An 18,989-nucleotide genomic window follows, 5' to 3' on the forward strand; every position below is an offset into this window, starting at 1 on the left:
TTTGACTTTCTCTAAAAAATTTTTAAAGATTCATTTATTGATTTTAAAGTCAGAATTGGGGATTCGGGGGTGGAGAGAGAGAGGGAGGAGGAGGAGGAGGAGAGAGAGAGAGAGATTGATCTTCCACTGCTGGTTTACTCCCCAGATGGCTGCAATAGCCAGTGCCCCGCCAGGTCAAAGCCAGGAGACAGGAGCTTCTTCAAGGTCTCCCTCGTGGGTGGGAGGGGCCAAAACACTTGGGTCATCTGCTGCTTTTCCCAAGCCTTTAGCAGGGAGCTAGACCAGAAGTGGAGCAGCCAGACATGAACTGGCACCAATATGGTATGCTGGTGTCTCACGGGGTGGCTTTACCCACTATGCCACAATGCCAGCCCTTCCTTGTATAACTTTCAAAGTGCTGTTTCGTCCTCTTGGACTATGGTACACCATGCACAGTCTATCCACTGCATGAAAAATCAGTGCAGGGAAATCCCTCCAACCCCCCAAACTGCTTGTTCTTGAGGTAGACCACCTGCTCTGCACTGCACAGGCTGCACCCGCTGTTGGTGCTGATTTAGGGAACAGTGTCCCTCCAAGTCTAATTAAAGCTCAAGTCAAAACACCCACCAAAATAAACACAAGTCACTGCTTATCAGTGACTTGGAATGTCACTATCGTGATGAAAACAAGACTACAATTCCATGAGCTTCATTTCTTAATATAATTTTGGTGACGGTCCAATGGGAACAAATCCATTGCAATGTATGATAGAGTTTCTCCAAAGTTCCAGCAGGTCTAAGGCCCACCACCCTCTCCTCCAGGCACTTCCTTCCCTGGGGGAAGATCTTACTCTGGTCCTACAGCCCCAGGCTCTCCTCTGCACCTGCCATCAGCAACCATGGCCACCCAGCTCTCTCAAACTCCTCTAAACGCAGGGTGACCTGGAGCAGGCTTAGCTGCAAAGCATTGTAAGGATGGACATCCCTCTGTAAGAGGTCAGCGGAGTGCAGGAGAGGAGGCCACTCAGCAAGGCAGCTGCACACGAGAAGCCCACTCCTGAATGTGATGCTGTCATGTGCTCCACGTGTTATTGTGGCTATCAGGGAAGAGGGATGTGTGGAGCCCCTGCCCTACCTGGATGAGCTATGCCTGTGAGTCACTCGGTTAACCCTGCCCTTCAAGTGAGAAACAAGAGCAGAGACTCACAGGAGTTTGGGGAGCTTGGGAGCCTTTACTCTCAGCCAGTTTGACCACGCAGTTGAAGGAATGGGGGTGCAGAGAGGGGAAAGCATCATGCTCAAGATACTCACATGAGGCAGAGCCAGGCCCAGGCCCAGTCTCTGGTTCCTAATGCAGCTTCAATCCCTTACGGCAAGGAATGCACTCATCGCCATGCAGGTAATGCATGTTTCCATCAGTCACTGGGAGCTCGTGCTTCCCGGGCCCACGAGGAGGGAGGGCACCTTGCTCCCTGCAAGGGCTTCCTTGTGCACCAGACATATCTCAATCAGCTCTTAGCATTCCCATAACAAATCATGGTGGGGCTGCCCTTTAATAGTGATGGAGGACGTCAGAGGAAATCCCAAGCGGATGAAGAGCTAAGTGGGCTGATCTGACGCTTGGATAGTTGCTAAAGGATCTTCCAAATCCCCACTGACAGGGAAGCATTCTCTGGCATTTTACTAGGGTCTCAGCAAGTTCCCCATGCAGGACCACAGTCGGCCCCTGGGGTGCTTCCTGTGCCCCCTCCCCGCCCCCCACAGCCCAGGGTAGAAGTCTACAGCACTTGCTCCATCATCACCTTTCTACTGCTTATGTAGGTTCCTCTCTTCCCCTATTTGACTGTAAGCCTCTTTTACAACAAATTATTTATTGGGGCTGCCACTGTGGCTTAGCAGGTAAAGCTGCCAGCATCCCAATATGGGTGCTGGTTCGAGATCTGGCTGCTCCACTTCTGATCCAGCTCCCTGCTATGGCCTGCGAAAGCAGTAGAAGACAGCCCAAGTCCTTGAGCCCCTGCACCTGTGTCGGAGATACAGAAAAAAGCTCCTGGCTCCTGGCATCGGATCAGCCTAGCTCCAGCCAGTGTGGCCATTTGGGGAGTGAACCAGTGGATGGAAGACCTCTCTCTCTCTCTGTCTCTGCCTCTCTGTAACTCCACCTTTTTCTTTCAAATAAATAAATAAATATTTACACGCTGGCTGCACCAAATGCTTGCTAGACTCTAAGCTTCCTGAGTGCAGTCCTATTCATCTTCAGGTCCCCAGGGCCTGGTATATAGTAGGTGCTCAGTTAATATTAAATCATCGGCAGCATTTTCTATAAGCTGTCACATATCAAAATGTAGTCCAAATACTTGGTTGAAATAAAACTGACCCACAGCATTGGGTAAAATTGCCTAACCCATTCAGTTGTCATGTTCTTCATTTACCTGCTCTCTCTCCCCTACACAGGAGTCCCCAGGGGCCATGTGATCAGAGTGAATGGGTGGCAGCATGCTGGCATCTGATAGGCATACAGTAAAAGGTGATGACTTGCATCATGCACAGTTGGGGTTAGCATGAAGCTCAGGCTGTCATTTGTACACAAAACGGTGACAGTCATTAGGAAGGCCACCGCATTGTCTTCCCCTTGCAGGCACATGGCAGACCTGCACTTCCTGTCACCTTTGAACTTCAGTGTAGCCATGTGACTTCCTTTGTCCAGTGACAGAGCAGAAGTTACATGGGCTGTTTCCAGGCAGAAGATTTAAGAGATAGTGTGTGGTTCCCTACTTTCTCTTTTTCCTGGTCATAGGGATTACCAGTGCTCTAAATGATGGTCCCTCTGTCCCCCTAGGTCTCAGAGACAGAATGACGGACAACACAGTCTCCACTGGCCTACAATGGAGGCAGAGTGGAGGGTGAGTGTGTTCAGTCACTTGTCTGGCAGCATAACCTGTCCTGTTTTGATTGAAACAAAGACTTTCCCAGGTGCATGCATTCAAACACACTGTGTTGTTTTCTGTTATAGGGCACAGGTGCAGTCAGACTGGGACTTGGGGTTGGGACCTATGCTTTGGGTTATGGGAGAGTAAGCACAGAGAAAGGTGGCCTCTCATGCTTGCTTTCACATTGCTGGACATCGGTTCATCCATACTTGGAACAACCATGAAGCCTATAAATCACCTTGCAACAACTGCTGAGGGGCAGCACTTTGGGGTGTGATAATGCCCCTCCCCCCCCAGGCAAGCCACGTTTCTGCTGTCCTGCCACCAAGTCAAGAGGCTGAGATTCTGAGTCACAGATTCTGAGATTCCTGGGGGGATCCTGTCCACCATGCCTTTTTTTTTTTTTTTCCATTTTAAAATAGCGCATGCCCAAGAAACAATGGCAGGCAGACTAGCCTTCCTCTGCTCTTTCCAAGCCCCTGGGAGAATTCCTCTGTGGTTGACAGTGCAGATGGTTTGCTTCCTGTCAGCACCACCCCCTGTCCGGCACAGGTGGCCCCTGCCTACCCATCCCACAGAGGCAGCTCTCGCTTGCCAAGGAAGCCAGTGGCACCAGCGGAAAAGCAGTCCCTGGGAAAGGCCCATGAGTAATTATTACCCTGTTACCATGGAGACAGATTTGCCTCCAAGGGCCCTTTTCTGAGCCCAGGGTTGAAAGTGACTTTCACTCTCTTCTAGTCCGTAGCTATACACCGGCTGGGGGGGGAGGGGAAAGGGAAGTGGGGAGCAGAGGAGGCGATAAGGCCACCTGAGGCTGGTGCTGTGCTGGAGGCATCTTCTCATCCCAGAAGAAAGGACATAGTTCTCCCCCCCCCCCCCCGCCCCGTGACCCTGGATTGCCTAGGTCACTGAAGGGAGGCATCAGCGCTGCCCGGGGACCTTGAGACTGTGGGCTCCTCTCGCTACTCACAGAGCACACTGCAGGAGGTCAGAATTCACCAACAGGTGAACCTACAAGCAGGCAGAAGAGCTAACCCATCCAGCTTTATGTACAAGAAGACTTGTCCCTCTGGGCCTGACGTCACTGCCAGGAAAAGAGGGTGGCACGCTCCACCCCCCACCGGCCCTGAAGCGTCCATGTGTAAGAAGTCTGGGATGGGGTGTTGCTCCTGAAGAACTGAATTTATGGAGCTGGCGTTGTAGCACAGCGGGTAAAGCTGCCAACTGTAACACCAGCATCCCAAACGGGCACCAGTTAGAGTCCAGGCTGCTCCACTTCCAATCCAGCTCCCTGCTGATGTGCCTGGGAAAGCAGTGGAAGCTGGCCCCAGTGCTTGGGCCCCTGCACCCATGTGGGAGACCTGGATGGAATTCCGGGCTCCTGGCTTCAGCCTGGCCCAGCCCTGGACATTGTGACCATTTGGAGAGTGAACCAGCAGATGGAAGATTTTCTCTCTCTCTGCCTTTTCAAAAAACAAAAGAACTGAATTTACTCTTCCAGCCATTTGGGCATGCTTGTGTTTTTAGTGACTGGGGGCTCATTTAACGAGAGGACATCAAGACTAGGGCTTCAGTTCAGAACTGGCAGACTCCAGAGGACAGCTCCCTTAAAGAGGCAGTAAGTAAGCTGGTTAGAGTACACAGCGGGTCACACAGGCCTTGGCTTGACCCGCAGCTTGGACTCCTGTTGGGGGTGTGAGTCAGGCAAGGTTACGGCCCCTCATGAGTACCACTGCTTCAAGTCCAGGACACCAGGGCCCTAGCTCCCCTTAAAGGGTCAAGTGTCAACGGGATGATGCTTACAAGGTGCGTGGCATACAGCAGTCCATCAGGTAATGGATCCTAGTATTGTTTAGTTTCTGATAAAAGCTGACAGTGGTTTTCTATTGCTGCCATATACATTACCATGAACTTTGTGCTTAAAAACAGCAAAAATGCATTATCATCATAAGTTCTGAGCGTTTTAGGTCTGACATGAGTTACACAAACAAAAAGGTGTAGTTACTGGCAGGGCGCCCTCATTTCTGGAGGCTTGGGGGGCAGGACTGCTGCCCCTTAGCCTTTCCCCACTGTGTCCTCTGGCAGTAGACTCCTTACTCTAACTTCAAAGCCAGCAATGGCAGGTTGCATCCTTCTCATGCTACAACACTTGGACCTCCTCTTCTGTCTCTCTCCTCTGCTCCTAAGAAGGTTGTCACAGGGACAGTGCTGTGGCATAGCAGGTTAAGCCGCCACCTGCAATGCCAGCATCCCATATCAGCGCAAGTTTGAGTCCCAGCTGCTCCACTTCCAATTCAGCTCCCTGCTTATGGCCTGAGAAAGCAGAAGATGGCCCCAAGTCCGTGGACCACTGTATGCATGTAGGAGACCCCGATGAAGCTCCTGGCTCCAGCACCAGCTGTTGTAGTCATTTGGAGAGTGAACCAGTAGATAGAAGATTCATTCTCTCTCTCTTTATCTCTTTCTCTTTCTCTCACTCACTCCCTCATCCTGCCTTTCAAATAAATAAATAAATCTTTTAAAGAAAGAGAATGTTGTCAGTTCCTTGGATCCAGCTGCAGAATGCAAGGCAATCTTCCTCTTTGATGCCAGCTGATAAGCAGCCTTAATTCACTCTTGCCATGCAGCATTACATAGCCACATATTCTGGATCTAAGAGGATGTGGAGGTCTCTTGCCCTATTTGTTCCTTCTCTTCTGTAGATCCCAGCGGGAACTATGCCTAAGGAATAACTGGCTTGGGGACCTACCCCTGAACAAGGGCTTGCTGCCAATTGCACCTGCCGGCTGGGGCCCTCTCGCCTGGATGTAACTCTTCCCTCCAGGTTGGGCCTGAACCCATGAATTCATTGTTTGGTGCCAGAAAGGCTGCTTTGTTCCACACGAATCACAAAACCAAGTGATGCCTGGGCTCTTGGAGCACTTATGACAATCTGGGCGAGGAAGGACCGTTTGGCTTGGCAGGCTGCTCGAATACCAGGCTGCATAGCTACATCCTCATGCCATGGGGCTTACCCGAGAGCAGCCTCTCAATTTAGGGCAAAACTGGGATGGCCGGAGGGCCAGGGCCCCAGACACAGTCTGAGATGTCTGTACAGCAACAGAAAGAGCCATTCCCACATCTCAAACATTCATAATTTGGAAAATAATGAACTGCTTATAACAAGAAGGAAAACAAAACAGGGCTCTCCTCTCTCCTTGGTTTCCTGGCAGTGTTGAAGGGACATTTTCAGTCTCAGGCTGATTTTTTTTTTTTAAACCATAGGGCATTTGTGTTTTTTGTCCTTGGAAAGTTTAAAGTAATGTGGCGTTATTGCCCAAATGAAAGCCACTGGCATTCAGTAAGTGCTCTGCTGGTTGAGGAGAGAGCTAACCCAAGGTCATCCTCTGCAGGGCCCTTCTTCTTCTTCTTTTTTTTTTTTTTTTTTTTTTTGACAGGCAGAGTGGACAGTGAGAGAGAGAGACAGAGAGAAAGGTCTTCCTTTGCCGTTGGTTCACCCTCCAATGGCTGCCGCAGCCGGCGCGCTGCGGCCGGCGCACCGCGCTGATCCGATGGCAGGAGCCAGGAGCCAGGTGCTTTTCCTGGTCTCCCATGGGGTGCAGGGCCCAAGCACCTGGGCCATCCTCCACTGCACTCCCTGGCCACAGCAGAGAGCTGGCCTGGAAGAGGGGCAACCGGGACAGAATCCGGCGCCCCGACCGGGACTAGAACCCGGTGTGCCGGCGCCGCTAGGCGGAGGATTAGCCTAGTGAGCCGCGGCGCTGGCCTGCAGGGGCCTTCTGCCTGCTGGCGCTCTCCGTGGCATTTACGTGGCCCTGGGATGCTGCAGTACAGCCCCAGCCTGAGGGGGGCTCAGGAGCACGGTGAAGCTCTGGGGTGACCAAGAAAGCTACAGTAAGGGGAGACTTTCCGTGAGCTGAACCCAGAGCTTCCGGAGCACTTAACTCCCTGGAGTTCAAGCACTCTGGATGGGTTCTGAGGGGACAGCTGGCAGAGGTGCAAAAACCATTTGACTTTCTGACAGGCTGACCTATTCGTCCACTTTCTGCTGCTATTAACTGAGTGTCACAGACTGGGGAACTTTATAAAGGGAGAGGTGTATTTTGGCTGGCACTCCTGGGGGAGGGGGTGGAGCAAGGTCAATGGCCTGCAGCTGGTGATAGGCTTCCTACTGGCAGAGTTCCATGGTGATGTAAGGAACTACACGGCAAGGAACAGCATGTACGTCTGTGTGTCTCTTCTGAGTTCCTCTCATCTTTTTTTTTTTTTTTTAAAAGATTTACTGATTTGAAAGAGTTACAGAGAGAGAGAGAGAGAGAGAGAGAGAGAGAGAGAGAGATTCCATCCACTGGTTCACTCCCCAATTGGCTGTAACAAACAGCCGGAGCTGAGCCAATTCAAAGCCAGGAGCTTCTTCTGGGTCTCCCACGTGGGTGCAGGGGCCCAAGGGCCTGGGCCATCTTCTACTGCTTTCCCAGGCACATTAGCAGGGAGTTGGATTGGAAGTGGAGCAGCCGGGACTCGAACCAGCATTCATATGGAATGTCGGTGCTGCAGGCTGGGACTTCAACCTGCTGTGCCACAGCTCTGGCCCTCCTTCCTTTGTCCTAAAAAGCAACCAGGATTCAACCATGAGGTTACACCCTGATGACCTTCCTTAATCCTAACTACCTTCCAACTCTAACCTCTAAATACCAGAGTGAAATTAGGTTTGTACACTCTTAATATACTTCACAGTGGGGACTGAATTTCATTCAGCACATGAAGCTTCGGGGATACACTCCAAACACATCCAGACCCTAGCGGCCGGGCCTCCAGGCCTTAGTCAGAGCCCTCCGTGCCAAAGCTCCCGTGGCTGTTATCTGGGGCCTACAACGTGCGTTAAGCCACCTCCGTCTGTCCCTTTTGATCCTCCCTTCTCAGCTGTCTGGCTCTGGCTTGCTGGACGGAGCCCCTGATGATTATCAGGAGAAACCTGGAGCCCAGGGGTGGCGACCCCGAGGCGTGACAGGAGATCAAGAGCAGACTGGGCGTTCTGAATTCACTATCTTCATTCACTGCTTCCCCAGAGCCGGCTGGTGACATGCAAGGCCCACAAAGTGACATGGCCTCTATCTCCCAGGCTCTGAAGGTACGCATTCCTATCAGTCACTTTTCATAACCCGAAGATACTCCAGCCATTTCCTGCTGCAAACGGCCAAGCTCTGCTGCGCAGGTCAACATCCTTTACTGGCAACAGCTGTTCGCCAGCGCAGCACGGAGGTGGTTAATAATCTGCTGCTTCTCACCACCAGCAGCCACGCGCATGCTTGTCTGCCCTTCGCCGAGGCCTGCCCTCTCAGCAGAACCTCTCCTATTTCCTCTGTAGGACCCATGCTCTATTGCCTACGTGTGAAGCCACAAGGACTGGGCTGTCTGCTTGTACAGAATTTCCAGGAAATATCTTAGCTCTAGAACCTTTGTTTTTGAGGTTCAAAGGGAGGAGTTCTGGCCACCTGTCTGATTGTTTAAAGAAGGTGTTCCCAATTGCAGAGCTGAGGATACTACTCAAACTGCAGCCACTTGCCTCCCCACCATCTGTGACCGTCTTCCTTTATATTTCACGTTAAATCGTCTCAAGCCAATACGCTCCTCACCGCAGGCAGTATCTGTGAAATCACAGCTTGGATATGTTCATTGCAAATTTGTAAAAATATCACAATTAAATGTAATTTAATGTAAATGTTGAGGTGATCTCCTGCACTACTAACGCCAGCCTCCCACTGTGGAAAACACTCATTTAGAATATAGTTTTTTGTAGGCAATTTACAGGAAGAGCTGTATAAAAACAAATCTGCTGCTTCCACTCAGCCAAAGATAAAGCATCACTGTGGTCTGTTCACAATAACTAGTGCTAGAACAGCACAAAACACCTCTTGCCTACATCTCAGAACTTACACAAACTAGGAAGAATGGGGCTGGCATCTGGCCCGAGGTTAAGCCACCAGCTGAGACACCCACTTTTAAGATATCCCCTATTGCAGTACCTGGGTTTGAGGAATGGCTCTGACTCCTAATTCCAGCTCTCTGCTAATGAAGACCTGAGAAGGCAGCGCTGATGGCTCAAGTAAACAGGTTCCTTGCACCCACTTGGGAGATCTTGGTTTGTGTTCCTGGCTCCCAGCGTTAGCTTGGCCCATTGCTGGCCACTGTGAGCACTGGGAAGTGAACCAGCAGAGGATGGCTTGCTCACTTGCTCGCTCTCTCAAATAAATACAAATAAATCTCACAACTACTGATTTAAAATAGATGAAGGAATTTATAATCACTATTGAATTCTATTTCTACAAAAGCCACCTGAGTCCTTTCTTTAATATTTGGTTATCCATTCGGTCTTAAATAAAATAAAAGATCACGCCTGAGCACTCGAGTGTGGGCTGGAATGGAAGACACAGTTGGCTACTTGGTGGAACCATTCATACCGAAGCAAAATAACAAACACCATCCATGTTTTCACTTCCACCCCCAAATCCTCCATCTCCAGATGCGGACAGAAGCTCAGCTGTGGTCTATAATAATGCCATTAACCCTGCAATGAAGCATTACATTAAATTGCTGAGCACAGATTCTGCTGCTGCTGCAAAGGGGAGCACACCTTGTAAGGGCAGCATTTGTGCTAATAGATTCACCAACCTGCTGCATGTTTACAGGAGACCATGCATGAGCAAAATAACTGGCAAATTGTGGACTCTCCCAAGAGGGTGCTGCAACAACTGCTTATTTTTCCCCCGATAATATTTACTATAAAGATTTTAGTGACAGAGAGTTTATGCCTTAGAAAGAGCAGTTTTTAAAAATTTTTTTTTTTAAAAAAAGAGAGTAGTGATTGGTGCCAGAATTGTGGCACAGTGAGTTAAGCTGCTGCTTGCAAAGCTGAAATCCCATGCTGGAGCACTGGTTCGAGTCCTGGCTGCTCTGCTTCTGATCCAGCTCCTTGCATATGTGCCTGGGAAAGCATCAGAAAGTACTTGGACCCCTGTCACCCACATAGGAGAGCTGGACAGAATTCCTGGTTCCTGGCTTCAGCCTGGCCCATCCTGGCTATTGTGGCCCTCTCGGGAGTGAACCAATGGATGGAAGATCTCTCTCCCCTCTTTCTGTCACTCTGCTTTCCAAATAAAAATTTTTTTAAAAAAGAAAAGAACAGTTGTCAAACTCTTATTAATTATAGAAAGGAAGCAGACTTGAGCTGGGGCTCCAGCGGGAAGCCTGTTGTCATCCCCGATATAAATCACCACCCTGGGCCATGGAGGGCTCTAAGGAGGGCACAGCCAAGTCAGCAGCAGGGACTGGGCCAGGTCCCAAGCTCCTGACAATGAACTCAGTGCTCTCGGATGCCTCTCAGAGAACAGGAAGCGTCCTCTTTAGCAAATGCCATTTCTGGGCATGATGTTAGTGCCTCTCCTGTGTGCTGCCACGTTCCTCTGAAGCCAGAGAACCAGAGACAGCACTGAGCTCTTGGTAAGAAGCCTGGCCTGTGAGATGCACAGTGGGAAGCCCGTACTTCTGCCGCTACTTGGCTTTCTGACACATGAGGGTTAGCACCCAAAAAAGCACACAGTCATTGCAAACCACTCGCAGTCGAATGCCATGTTCTGTCTCATCAACCCAGATGTGGAAAGAGGTCAAGTACGCCAGAAAAATCCTTGAACAGCCAGATCATCAAAGGGCATTGGGAAGCTGTACTGAGATCCAGAAAGACAGCACATTAGAGCTGGAAGGGACCTTGGCAATGGCACAGTCCACATCCCTTCGTCAGCGGCTTGCTCAAGGTCACAGAACCGGTCCATGTCAGAGTAAGGACGAGAGAAACTTGGAAACCAAACTGCCCTCTCTCTTTCCTGTTGCGTTGCCTGAAGTTCTGTTCTCTAGTGGCGGTGGTGGCAAGAAGCCTGATCAACCCCTTCACAATGACAACTACTCAGCAGGTGGTGTGCAACCACATCCACAAGCCTTGCCTCCTCGTGCTGGGCCACAGGAGACGTTAGGGAGACGTCCTCGTTCCCCAGGCGCCCAGGCCGGGAGCACTGCCTCAGTGCACAGCCCTCCCATGCCTCACGGCTGCAATCCCTGGAAAGCAGCCTCACGCGAGAGGAAGACAGGTCCCTAGAGCTGCAGGGATGCAATAGCAACAGTCAAAACAACCGCAACCACCAGCTGAGCCTGAGCTCCTCGTGTGCACTCTACACAGAAGCAAGACTCGAGACCCCTCAGCGGCCCTCGCCTACCTCCTGGGCCGGCTCCTGACCTCAGGCACCGCCACAGGGGCTCCCTACCTCTCCCTGGGTTGAAGCATCCCCCCATGCGCTTTCCCACGACTCTCGTTTCCCAGGCCACCCCGGCGTCATCCCTGCATCCCCCCAACCCCACGTGGAGCCAGCTTACCTGTCTGCATCTCCAAGGCCCAGGGAGGTGTTTCGTTGCAGTGTCTCCCGCACCACAGCCATCCCATCAGGCAGCCGGTTCAGGCGCCGTGTGTACAGGCCGAGCCCACCATCGGTCATGTACCTTTCAAAGGAGAAGAGGATGATGCAGGTGAATGGCCAAAAGCAAGTTGCACACAGGCTCACCTTTCACAAGCTCCTGCGCTACTGGGGAGGAGCCGAGGATTCCCTGAGGTCCTGCCCCTGATCAGAGCCCAAGGATAACTCAGCCACTGATTCGGCTCAGAGGATCACCGGCTTGCTAGCAAGCAAGCAAAAGACTTAATTAATCCCAACGCACAGGAATCTATCAAGCAGAAGGAAACCAGTGAATACAATGATCTGTCAGATGGACTCCTGACATTCTTTAATGTCAGCAATTAGACAAGCAGGTGTTTTACCTAAGGAATGTAAGTGGAACTGACAAGTTGTTAGCAAATCAGGCAAGAATGTTACAGAGCTGAGCAGAGGAGAAAGCAGGCAAGCTTTGAAGAGAGGAGGAAAAAAAGGATAGGAGATAGTAGAACCGCTTTCACCATCAAGGGCGAGTCCCTTTTCTGGGCCCGAGGTTTTTCATCTGAGACATATGGGACTATCACAAGGGTGACATGAGAACTCGTGAGACAAGGACGGCAGAAGTGCGCTGCAATTTGAAGAAGTCTATACACTTGGGTGATACTACTATGGCTGTCTTGATGGTAAAGGATCCACAATGGTGGATTCCATCTTGGAAACCGATGTCTTAAGGGGGTTGTTACAAAATTCTGTGAACACCACTGATGCTAATTTACTCTCTTCCAGATCTTCTGGTGAGGCTACAAAACTATCTTCTGATGAAATGAGCGCTGTTCAGGAAAGGCAAGACTCCTAGAACCTTCCGTTGAGCTGGCTGACACTGTACTAACAAGACAAGTTCTTAAGAGCTTCGGTACCTACAGGATGCAGTGCAGGTGTGCAGTAGATGCACCTTGCATTTCCCTTAGCTCCTTCACAAGACCCAGGAAAGGAGCCTTGTTGTGTCTTGACCCTCATGTTCTGAGAACAGAAGGTGTGAAGAAACTTGGGCAGAGCCACAAACCAAATTGGGATCCCTTTAATCCTTGTATGCACCCCAGCAGATCACCTGCAAGGTATCTGATGATGCAAATATTTCATCATTTCAGTCATTGTGTGTAATAAGAAGCCCAATGAGTCAATTTTCTCAACACAGAATCAGCTGAGTGAAGTCATGGAGATTTTATTGCACACACATGAGGCAGACCCTGAGGGTTCCTGGTCCTTGAATTTCTTCCATTTCCAGATATTCTTAAAAGAACAGAATTCTACAATACTGTGGAGGTTGTCCAGAACCAGTAGGTCCAAGCAAGGGGCAGGGGAGAGTTTTCAGGTGAGAAGCACAGCTTCTGGGAATGGAACAAAGGAACATTCCCTGAGGGCCGCCTCCCGGGGACCACGTGTCAACTCCTCACTTCCGGTGACTCCCCCAGGCTCCCTTCACCACATTAGTGACCAGCAGCAGAGCCCATGTGAAAGCAATGGAAAAGTTGCCGCAGCAGGGCAAGTCCGTGGTTGTGCTGAAGTTTTCGCTCAACTCAATCAGTTTACAAATAACCACTCTGTGAATATACTGAAAGCCACTGAATCAGGTGCTTTGCTTTTTTAAAAAAATTATTTATTTATTTGAAAAGCAGAGTGGCAGAGAGAGAGAGAGAGAGAGAGAGAGAGGGAATGATCTTCTCACTGGTTTCTAATCAAATGTGCGGCAACAGCCAGGGCTGGCCCAGGTTGAAGCCAGGAGTTAAGAACTTCCTCCAGGTCACCTGCGTGGGTTCCAGGGACCCAAGCATTTGAGCCATCATCTGCTGCCTTTCTAGATGCATCAGCAGAGAGCTAGATCAGAAGCAGAGATCCAGGACTCAAACGGGCACTCTGATATGGAATGCAGGTGTGCTAAGGTGCACAATGCCCACCCCAAGAGGCATATAACTTTAAAATGGCTAATTTTACATGTGAATTATATTGCAATAAAATATAGCCCATGATTAAAGCTAGAGTTGAATGGTTATTTGTACAATTGCTTTTTAATATTTATTCCCTATCCTAGACAGTAAGCTCCTTGAAGGCAAAGATGATTCTTATTATCCCATGGCCTAGCACATGCTCAGTGCTCATTAAATACGACCTCGGGAGCAGGGGTTGTGGTGTAGTAGTTAAACCTCCGCCTGCCTGCGATGCCGCATTCCAAATGGGCATGGATTTGAGGCCCAGCTGCCCCCCTCTGATCCAGGTCCCTGCTAATATGCCTGGGAAAGCAGTGGAAGATGGCCCAAGTAGTTGGGCCCCTGCACCCACGTAAGAGACTCAGATGAAGCTCCGGGCTCTTGGCTTCAGCCTGGCCCACTCCGGGGCCATTGTGGCCATTTGGGAAGTGAACCAGCAGATAGAAGATCTCTGTCTCTCCTCCTCTTTCTGTAACTCCGCCTTCAAAATAAATTCAAAAAATCTTTAAAAAATACTATTTTTGTTGAATGAATGAACACATGAATGAATGAAGCCTTAATACACATCTATAAGGTGAGGTTTAGCAACAAATGTTTTGCAAAGACACTGCTCAGAGCTTTTCTTTCTCCTTAAATGTTGGAAAACTTGATACCTAGGACATATGAGAAAGCAAATTAGCCCATTTATCTTCCAGTGGAACCATCCATTTACCTACTCCCACACCCAACAGATGTACAGACTCATGGTACACCAGTGAACCACACACATCCATCCGACAAACAACACAAGGGGAAAAAACCCCACCCATTAAAATGCAGTAACTGTCAGAAGCCGAACGTTCTAGAAGATCAAATGTCCTTTCAAGGAGAATCTGGTGGAAGCACTTCCACATACAGTCTCTCGCACCATTAAGCAAGGCAGTTACTTTTGATTTCAGCAAAGTCTTTTCTGCCAGTTAGATAAACAACTTTTTTAACTGGAGGAGATGTTGTCAAAGGACAAACAAACTAATTTTAGCACTCATTTCCCTGCTGGATTTTTATTGCTGGTGAAACAATATACACGGCTGGCAATTACACACCGCCAGAGATGTTGACAAGGCCACACACACACACACACACACACCCGGCTTTCTGCTAGGGCTGGAAAAAAGAGCCAGGTGAACAATGAAGAAATGGGGTGTGGCGGCAAGCTGCAGCCCAAGCCCAGTAATCACCCAAGTGCGAGATGCTGTTACAAAAAAAAAAAAAAATCAACCTGTGTGTGTATGTGGTAGGAGGAGCCTGGAGACTTGGGACTGAATTTAAAAACTTGGTTTGTCAACTGTTTCTGGGAGTTTTGACTTGGTTTAGGCAAAGGGGAGGGAAAAGTAAGGATAAATCAGGATTCTTTTCCTTCTCGTAGGTACTAAGAGCAGAAAGCCAGGGAGCTGAATGTAACTAGTCTGATGATAATGACTGCAAGTCTAATTCATTCATTGGGTGTGGGTGGGGGAGGGGAGGGTGGGGCAGCATGGGTAGGAAAATGGGAAATGTGACACTTTTCCCTCATACTTGTAAAAAGGAATTCAATCATTTTTAATTGAATCATCTTTAAAACAGATTCTGTTGAATCAGACACAACAGTGGAGACAGAATTGTCATTAGAACCAGCTTCACACTCAAGAATCTAATTTCAGTCACTTATAAATTCTTTTTTTAAAAAAATTTGTTTATCTTATTTGAGAGAAAGCAGAGAGAGGAAGGGAGAAGTGGAAAGAGAGAAGGAAAGAGAGGGAGAGGGAGGGAGAGTGAGAGAAAGAGAGGAAGGGGGGGGGGGGAGAGAAATTCCACTAGCTAGTTCACTCTCCAAATGCCCTAACCTAAGCTGGGCTCTGGGGAACGAAGTCTCCCATGTGGATGGCAGGGACCCAACTGCTTGAACCACCACACTGCCTTCCAGAACACCGAGTTAGCAGGAAGCTGGAGTTGGGAGTGGACCCCAGACTTGAGCCCATGCACACTGATATAGGATATAAAGGATATAAGTGGTATCTTAGCTGCTACACAAAACATCTGCCTTGTCCTTATCTCTAAAATACTCTATGTGGGGAGCAACTGGGAGCAACTCGGACTAGACTAAGTTACTGGAATTAAGACTTATTCTATGCATCTGCTTTCCCACAATATGGCGCTGAGAAGGGAAACAGCTTCTACACAGCTGCCTCCAGTTCAACCAATAAACTGTGGGACCTGCTCCTGATTGGAGGAGAGCAGCGTACTCGGCGTGTGGGTAGCAGAGTTGGGATTGGTGGAAGAGGACTACAAAGGAGGAGAGAGACGGCATGCACCAGGAACATCTAAGGGGGAACATCTATCTGAAGGAACACCTGTGCAGCCCCCAAGAGAGCCGGCTGGCGGTGTGCCGCTCCCCCGCGGAAGTGGGGAATGTGGCAGGGGGGACCCAGGGTCGGTAGCCAACCCGGGAAGAACCAGCAGCAAACCCGGGGAGGGCCGAGCAGACAAAAGAACAGCGCAGGGTCCTGTGTCGTTCCCCCACGAAGACGGGGAGCGACACTTTAAATTAGTATTTTTTAAGTAGATCCACTTTTTATTTATTTATTTCTTTTAAAGGCAGAGAGAAACAAAGGGAAAGAGACCTCACATCCACTGGCTCACTCCAAATGCCTACAACAGCTGGGCTCAGCCAGGCTGAAGCCAGGAGCCTGGATCTCAGTCCAGCTCTCCCACATGGGTGGCAGGGATCCAAGCACTTGAGCCATCACCCGCTGTTTCCCAGAGTGCACATTAGCAGGAAGCTGGAGCCAGAAGCAGAGCTGGGATTCAGACCCAGGCATCCTTTCATGGGGTTTGGGTGTCCTAAACAGCATCCTAACTGCTGCACTAAATGCCTGTCTCATCTCTAACTCACTAAAACCAGTTATGGGGCTGGCGCTGTGGCGTAGAGGGTAAGGCCTCTGTACAGTGCCGGCATCTCATATGGGCACTGATTCGAGTTCCAGCTGTTCCACTTCCGATCCAGCTCTCTGCTATGGCCTGGGAAAGCAGTAGAAGACAGCCCAAGTCCTTGGGCCCCTGCACCCACATGGGAAGACCCAGAAGAAGCTCCTGACTTCAGATCAGCCAAAGCTGATCTGAAAACTGGCCATTTTGGCCATTTAGGGAGTGAACCAGTAGATAGAAAACCTCTCTCTCTGCCTCTGCCTCTCTGTAACTCTGCCTTTCAAATAAATAAATAAATCTTTTTTAAAAAATAAAACCAGTTACAACAATCTGATTTAAAAAATCTCTGCATACATCTTTAAATAACTATCAACGAAAGTATATTTTTGGGGGTGACGCAAATTTGCATAGGAGTTGGCTACTGAATGGATTAATGAAGACTGCCTTGACCAAGTTAATCCCTTAAGAAAGCATAATTTGCAGATGATGCAATCACTGGTGTGCTCATCTGAGACACGGCCTTGGGCCAGCAGTGTTAATGAGCCTGGTGCTTGGGGAGGCCAGGAGAAGGCCTTGTTCCGTCTCTTGGAGTTTTGCAGCGAGGCTCACCCTGGGTGGAGATGAAATGACTTGCCTGAGGTCACAGGCACAGAACCAGCTGAGCCAGGGCTGTGTCTCAGAGCACCAGCGCCACACTTGCCTTCTCCATGGGGAAAGAAATAATTAGGGTTGGAGCCTAATGAGGTGCTGGTAACATCCTGATGTTTGCTGAGTGGGTGCCTGCCTAAGCAGCCACGCTACTGAACAATTCCCACATTATCCTCCCAAGCTGGAGGGCGACAGGTTGGGAGCTGTCTGCTTCCACCTTCCAGAGCCGCCCCAGAGACCCCTGGCTGTAGAGAGCAGGAGCCTTTGCTGAAGGGACAAGGTGTCTGTCTGAACCTGGGACTGCCTGACGTGGCCCACGAGCAGCAGAGTTAGGAAGATGGCTCTAGTGTTAGAGACAGGGCTCAAATACTCCCTGTGTGCCTTGCTTGCTGAGAAACCTACCACACAGTGTTACTAAGAACTAATGGTACATGCTCGCTGGGTGCTGTGCTAAGTGCCTCACAGAAATCACAGCATTGCGTCTTCAAAAGCATCTTATCAAGTATACTATCATCTCTACAGTTCAGGCGAGGAAAAGCAAACTGTGGTCAGGATCACAGGAGAGGTAGGTGGGTTCCCATCCCAAATTTGTCTCCTTTTGGTGTCATTTCTTTAAGCTTCAGTTTCCTTATCTGCAAGACAGGTGAAACCACAGATCGGGGCCAGCGCTGTGGCGTAGTGGGTAAAGCTACCACCTGCGGCACTGGCATCGCATATGGGGTCTGGTTCATGTCCCGGCTGCTCCACTTCTGATCCAGCTCCCTGCTGATGGCCTGGGAAAGCAGTAGAAGATGTTTCCAGTGCTTGGGCCCCTGCACCCATGTGGGAGACTTGGAGGAGTCTCCTGGCTTTGGATTGGCCCAGCTCTGGCCGTTGCGGCCATTTGGGGAGTGAAGCAGCAGACAGAAGATCTTCCTCACTTTTTCTCTCCCTCTCCCTGTAGCTCTGCCTCTCAAATTAATTAATTAATTAAAAAAGAAGCCACAAATTAACCTCTTAGGGTTGTGGTACATGGGCTGAGACGCGCATGTATGGAAAGCCTGGCACATCAGGAATACTTCATATTTACTAACTGCGGTGCCTGTCATCAGTGATTGTCCACATCATAGAACAGTGACTCTGCATGACCTCCTCCCCCTTTCAATGCCACAGGTACTGTGTACCAGGCGGGGTGCCCAGCTGGGGCCCCAGTGAAGTTCAAAGTCCACAGGGATTAAGACATGCAAACAACTCAGCTACTACATGAAGAGCGGCATAAGATGATGGGGCAGGGGTCACGGAGGAGTACCGCGTGAACTGGTCCTGAAAGGCGCCGAGGAATCTGTCAGCCACAGGAGCACCCATCTGGGCACACGGGAATCAGGAACAAAGGCAGAGAGAAATGCATGAGAAGGGTCTGCTAGGAGAAGGGTGAGCAGATCACTGTTGCTCTTTCATGGAGAACAAAGCCAGGCACTGGGCACCACAAGGTCTGGGGCACAGTGACAAAGAGCTGGGTTTCCAGGTGGGTTGGAAACCCAAGCCTAAAAGTCAGGAGAGACAGGAAGGCAGGATGCCAATGAGGAGTAACCGGTTCTGGCTTCTGCTTCAAAGACAACACTGGCTTTGGAATAGCTCCATCATTCCGCACTCCATTTTTGGCAAGCATTTTTTCATCGATATTTCCTTCTACAGGTTTTTCAGAATACACCACTTCTAATCCTGTGTGAGTCATGCCAGACCTTTGGAGAATGACCAGACTTGCCGGGTAGGCCTCGCCATCCCTCCAGCCAAGAGACTGAGAAGACAACACGCCTATTACAAGGAACAGTCTCAACAAAATACAGGTGAATGACACTGGTTATGAAAAAGCTTTGGAATCCAATAGGACCTGTTGGAACAAATACATGAGATTTCGAGTCCAAGCTTTAGTAAACAGATCTTGTCCCCTGGTCGAAACGTCATGATGGAAAGATGTGGAGCCAGGTGAAACTGACTTTGTGAGTCACCTTTGGAGGGAGGTGGCTTTGGACTCTCACAGTTCACAGT

The 18,989-nt window shown here is 49.8% G+C and overlaps 1 protein-coding gene and 1 long non-coding RNA gene across 21 annotated transcripts in view; one reads left to right on the top strand and one right to left on the bottom strand.

The window, feature by feature from the left end:
- Positions 1-18,989, bottom strand: part of NAV2 (neuron navigator 2) — a 763,895-nt gene that overhangs the window by 121,265 nt on the left and 623,641 nt on the right. For 15 of the 20 annotated variants that reach the window (XM_051824899.3, XM_002708951.6, XM_089310702.1 and 12 more), the window contains one exon: positions 11,333-11,455. In XM_051824899.3, coding sequence (XP_051680859.2) covers positions 11,333-11,455 — 123 coding nt within the window. The other 5 variants (XM_089310739.1, XM_089310746.1, XM_089310742.1 and 2 more) reach the window with 5 other exon arrangements.
- Positions 11,930-12,243, top strand: LOC149128375 (uncharacterized). The gene is made up of 2 exons (XR_016218377.1): positions 11,930-12,068; positions 12,172-12,243. It is a non-coding gene; the product is annotated as an uncharacterized LOC149128375 (long non-coding RNA).

This window comes from Oryctolagus cuniculus, chromosome 1 (genome assembly GCF_051225735.1).
Source record: "Oryctolagus cuniculus isolate XC-2025 breed Fujian yellow rabbit chromosome 1, ASM5122573v1, whole genome shotgun sequence".
NCBI lineage: Eukaryota > Metazoa > Chordata > Mammalia > Lagomorpha > Leporidae > Oryctolagus > Oryctolagus cuniculus.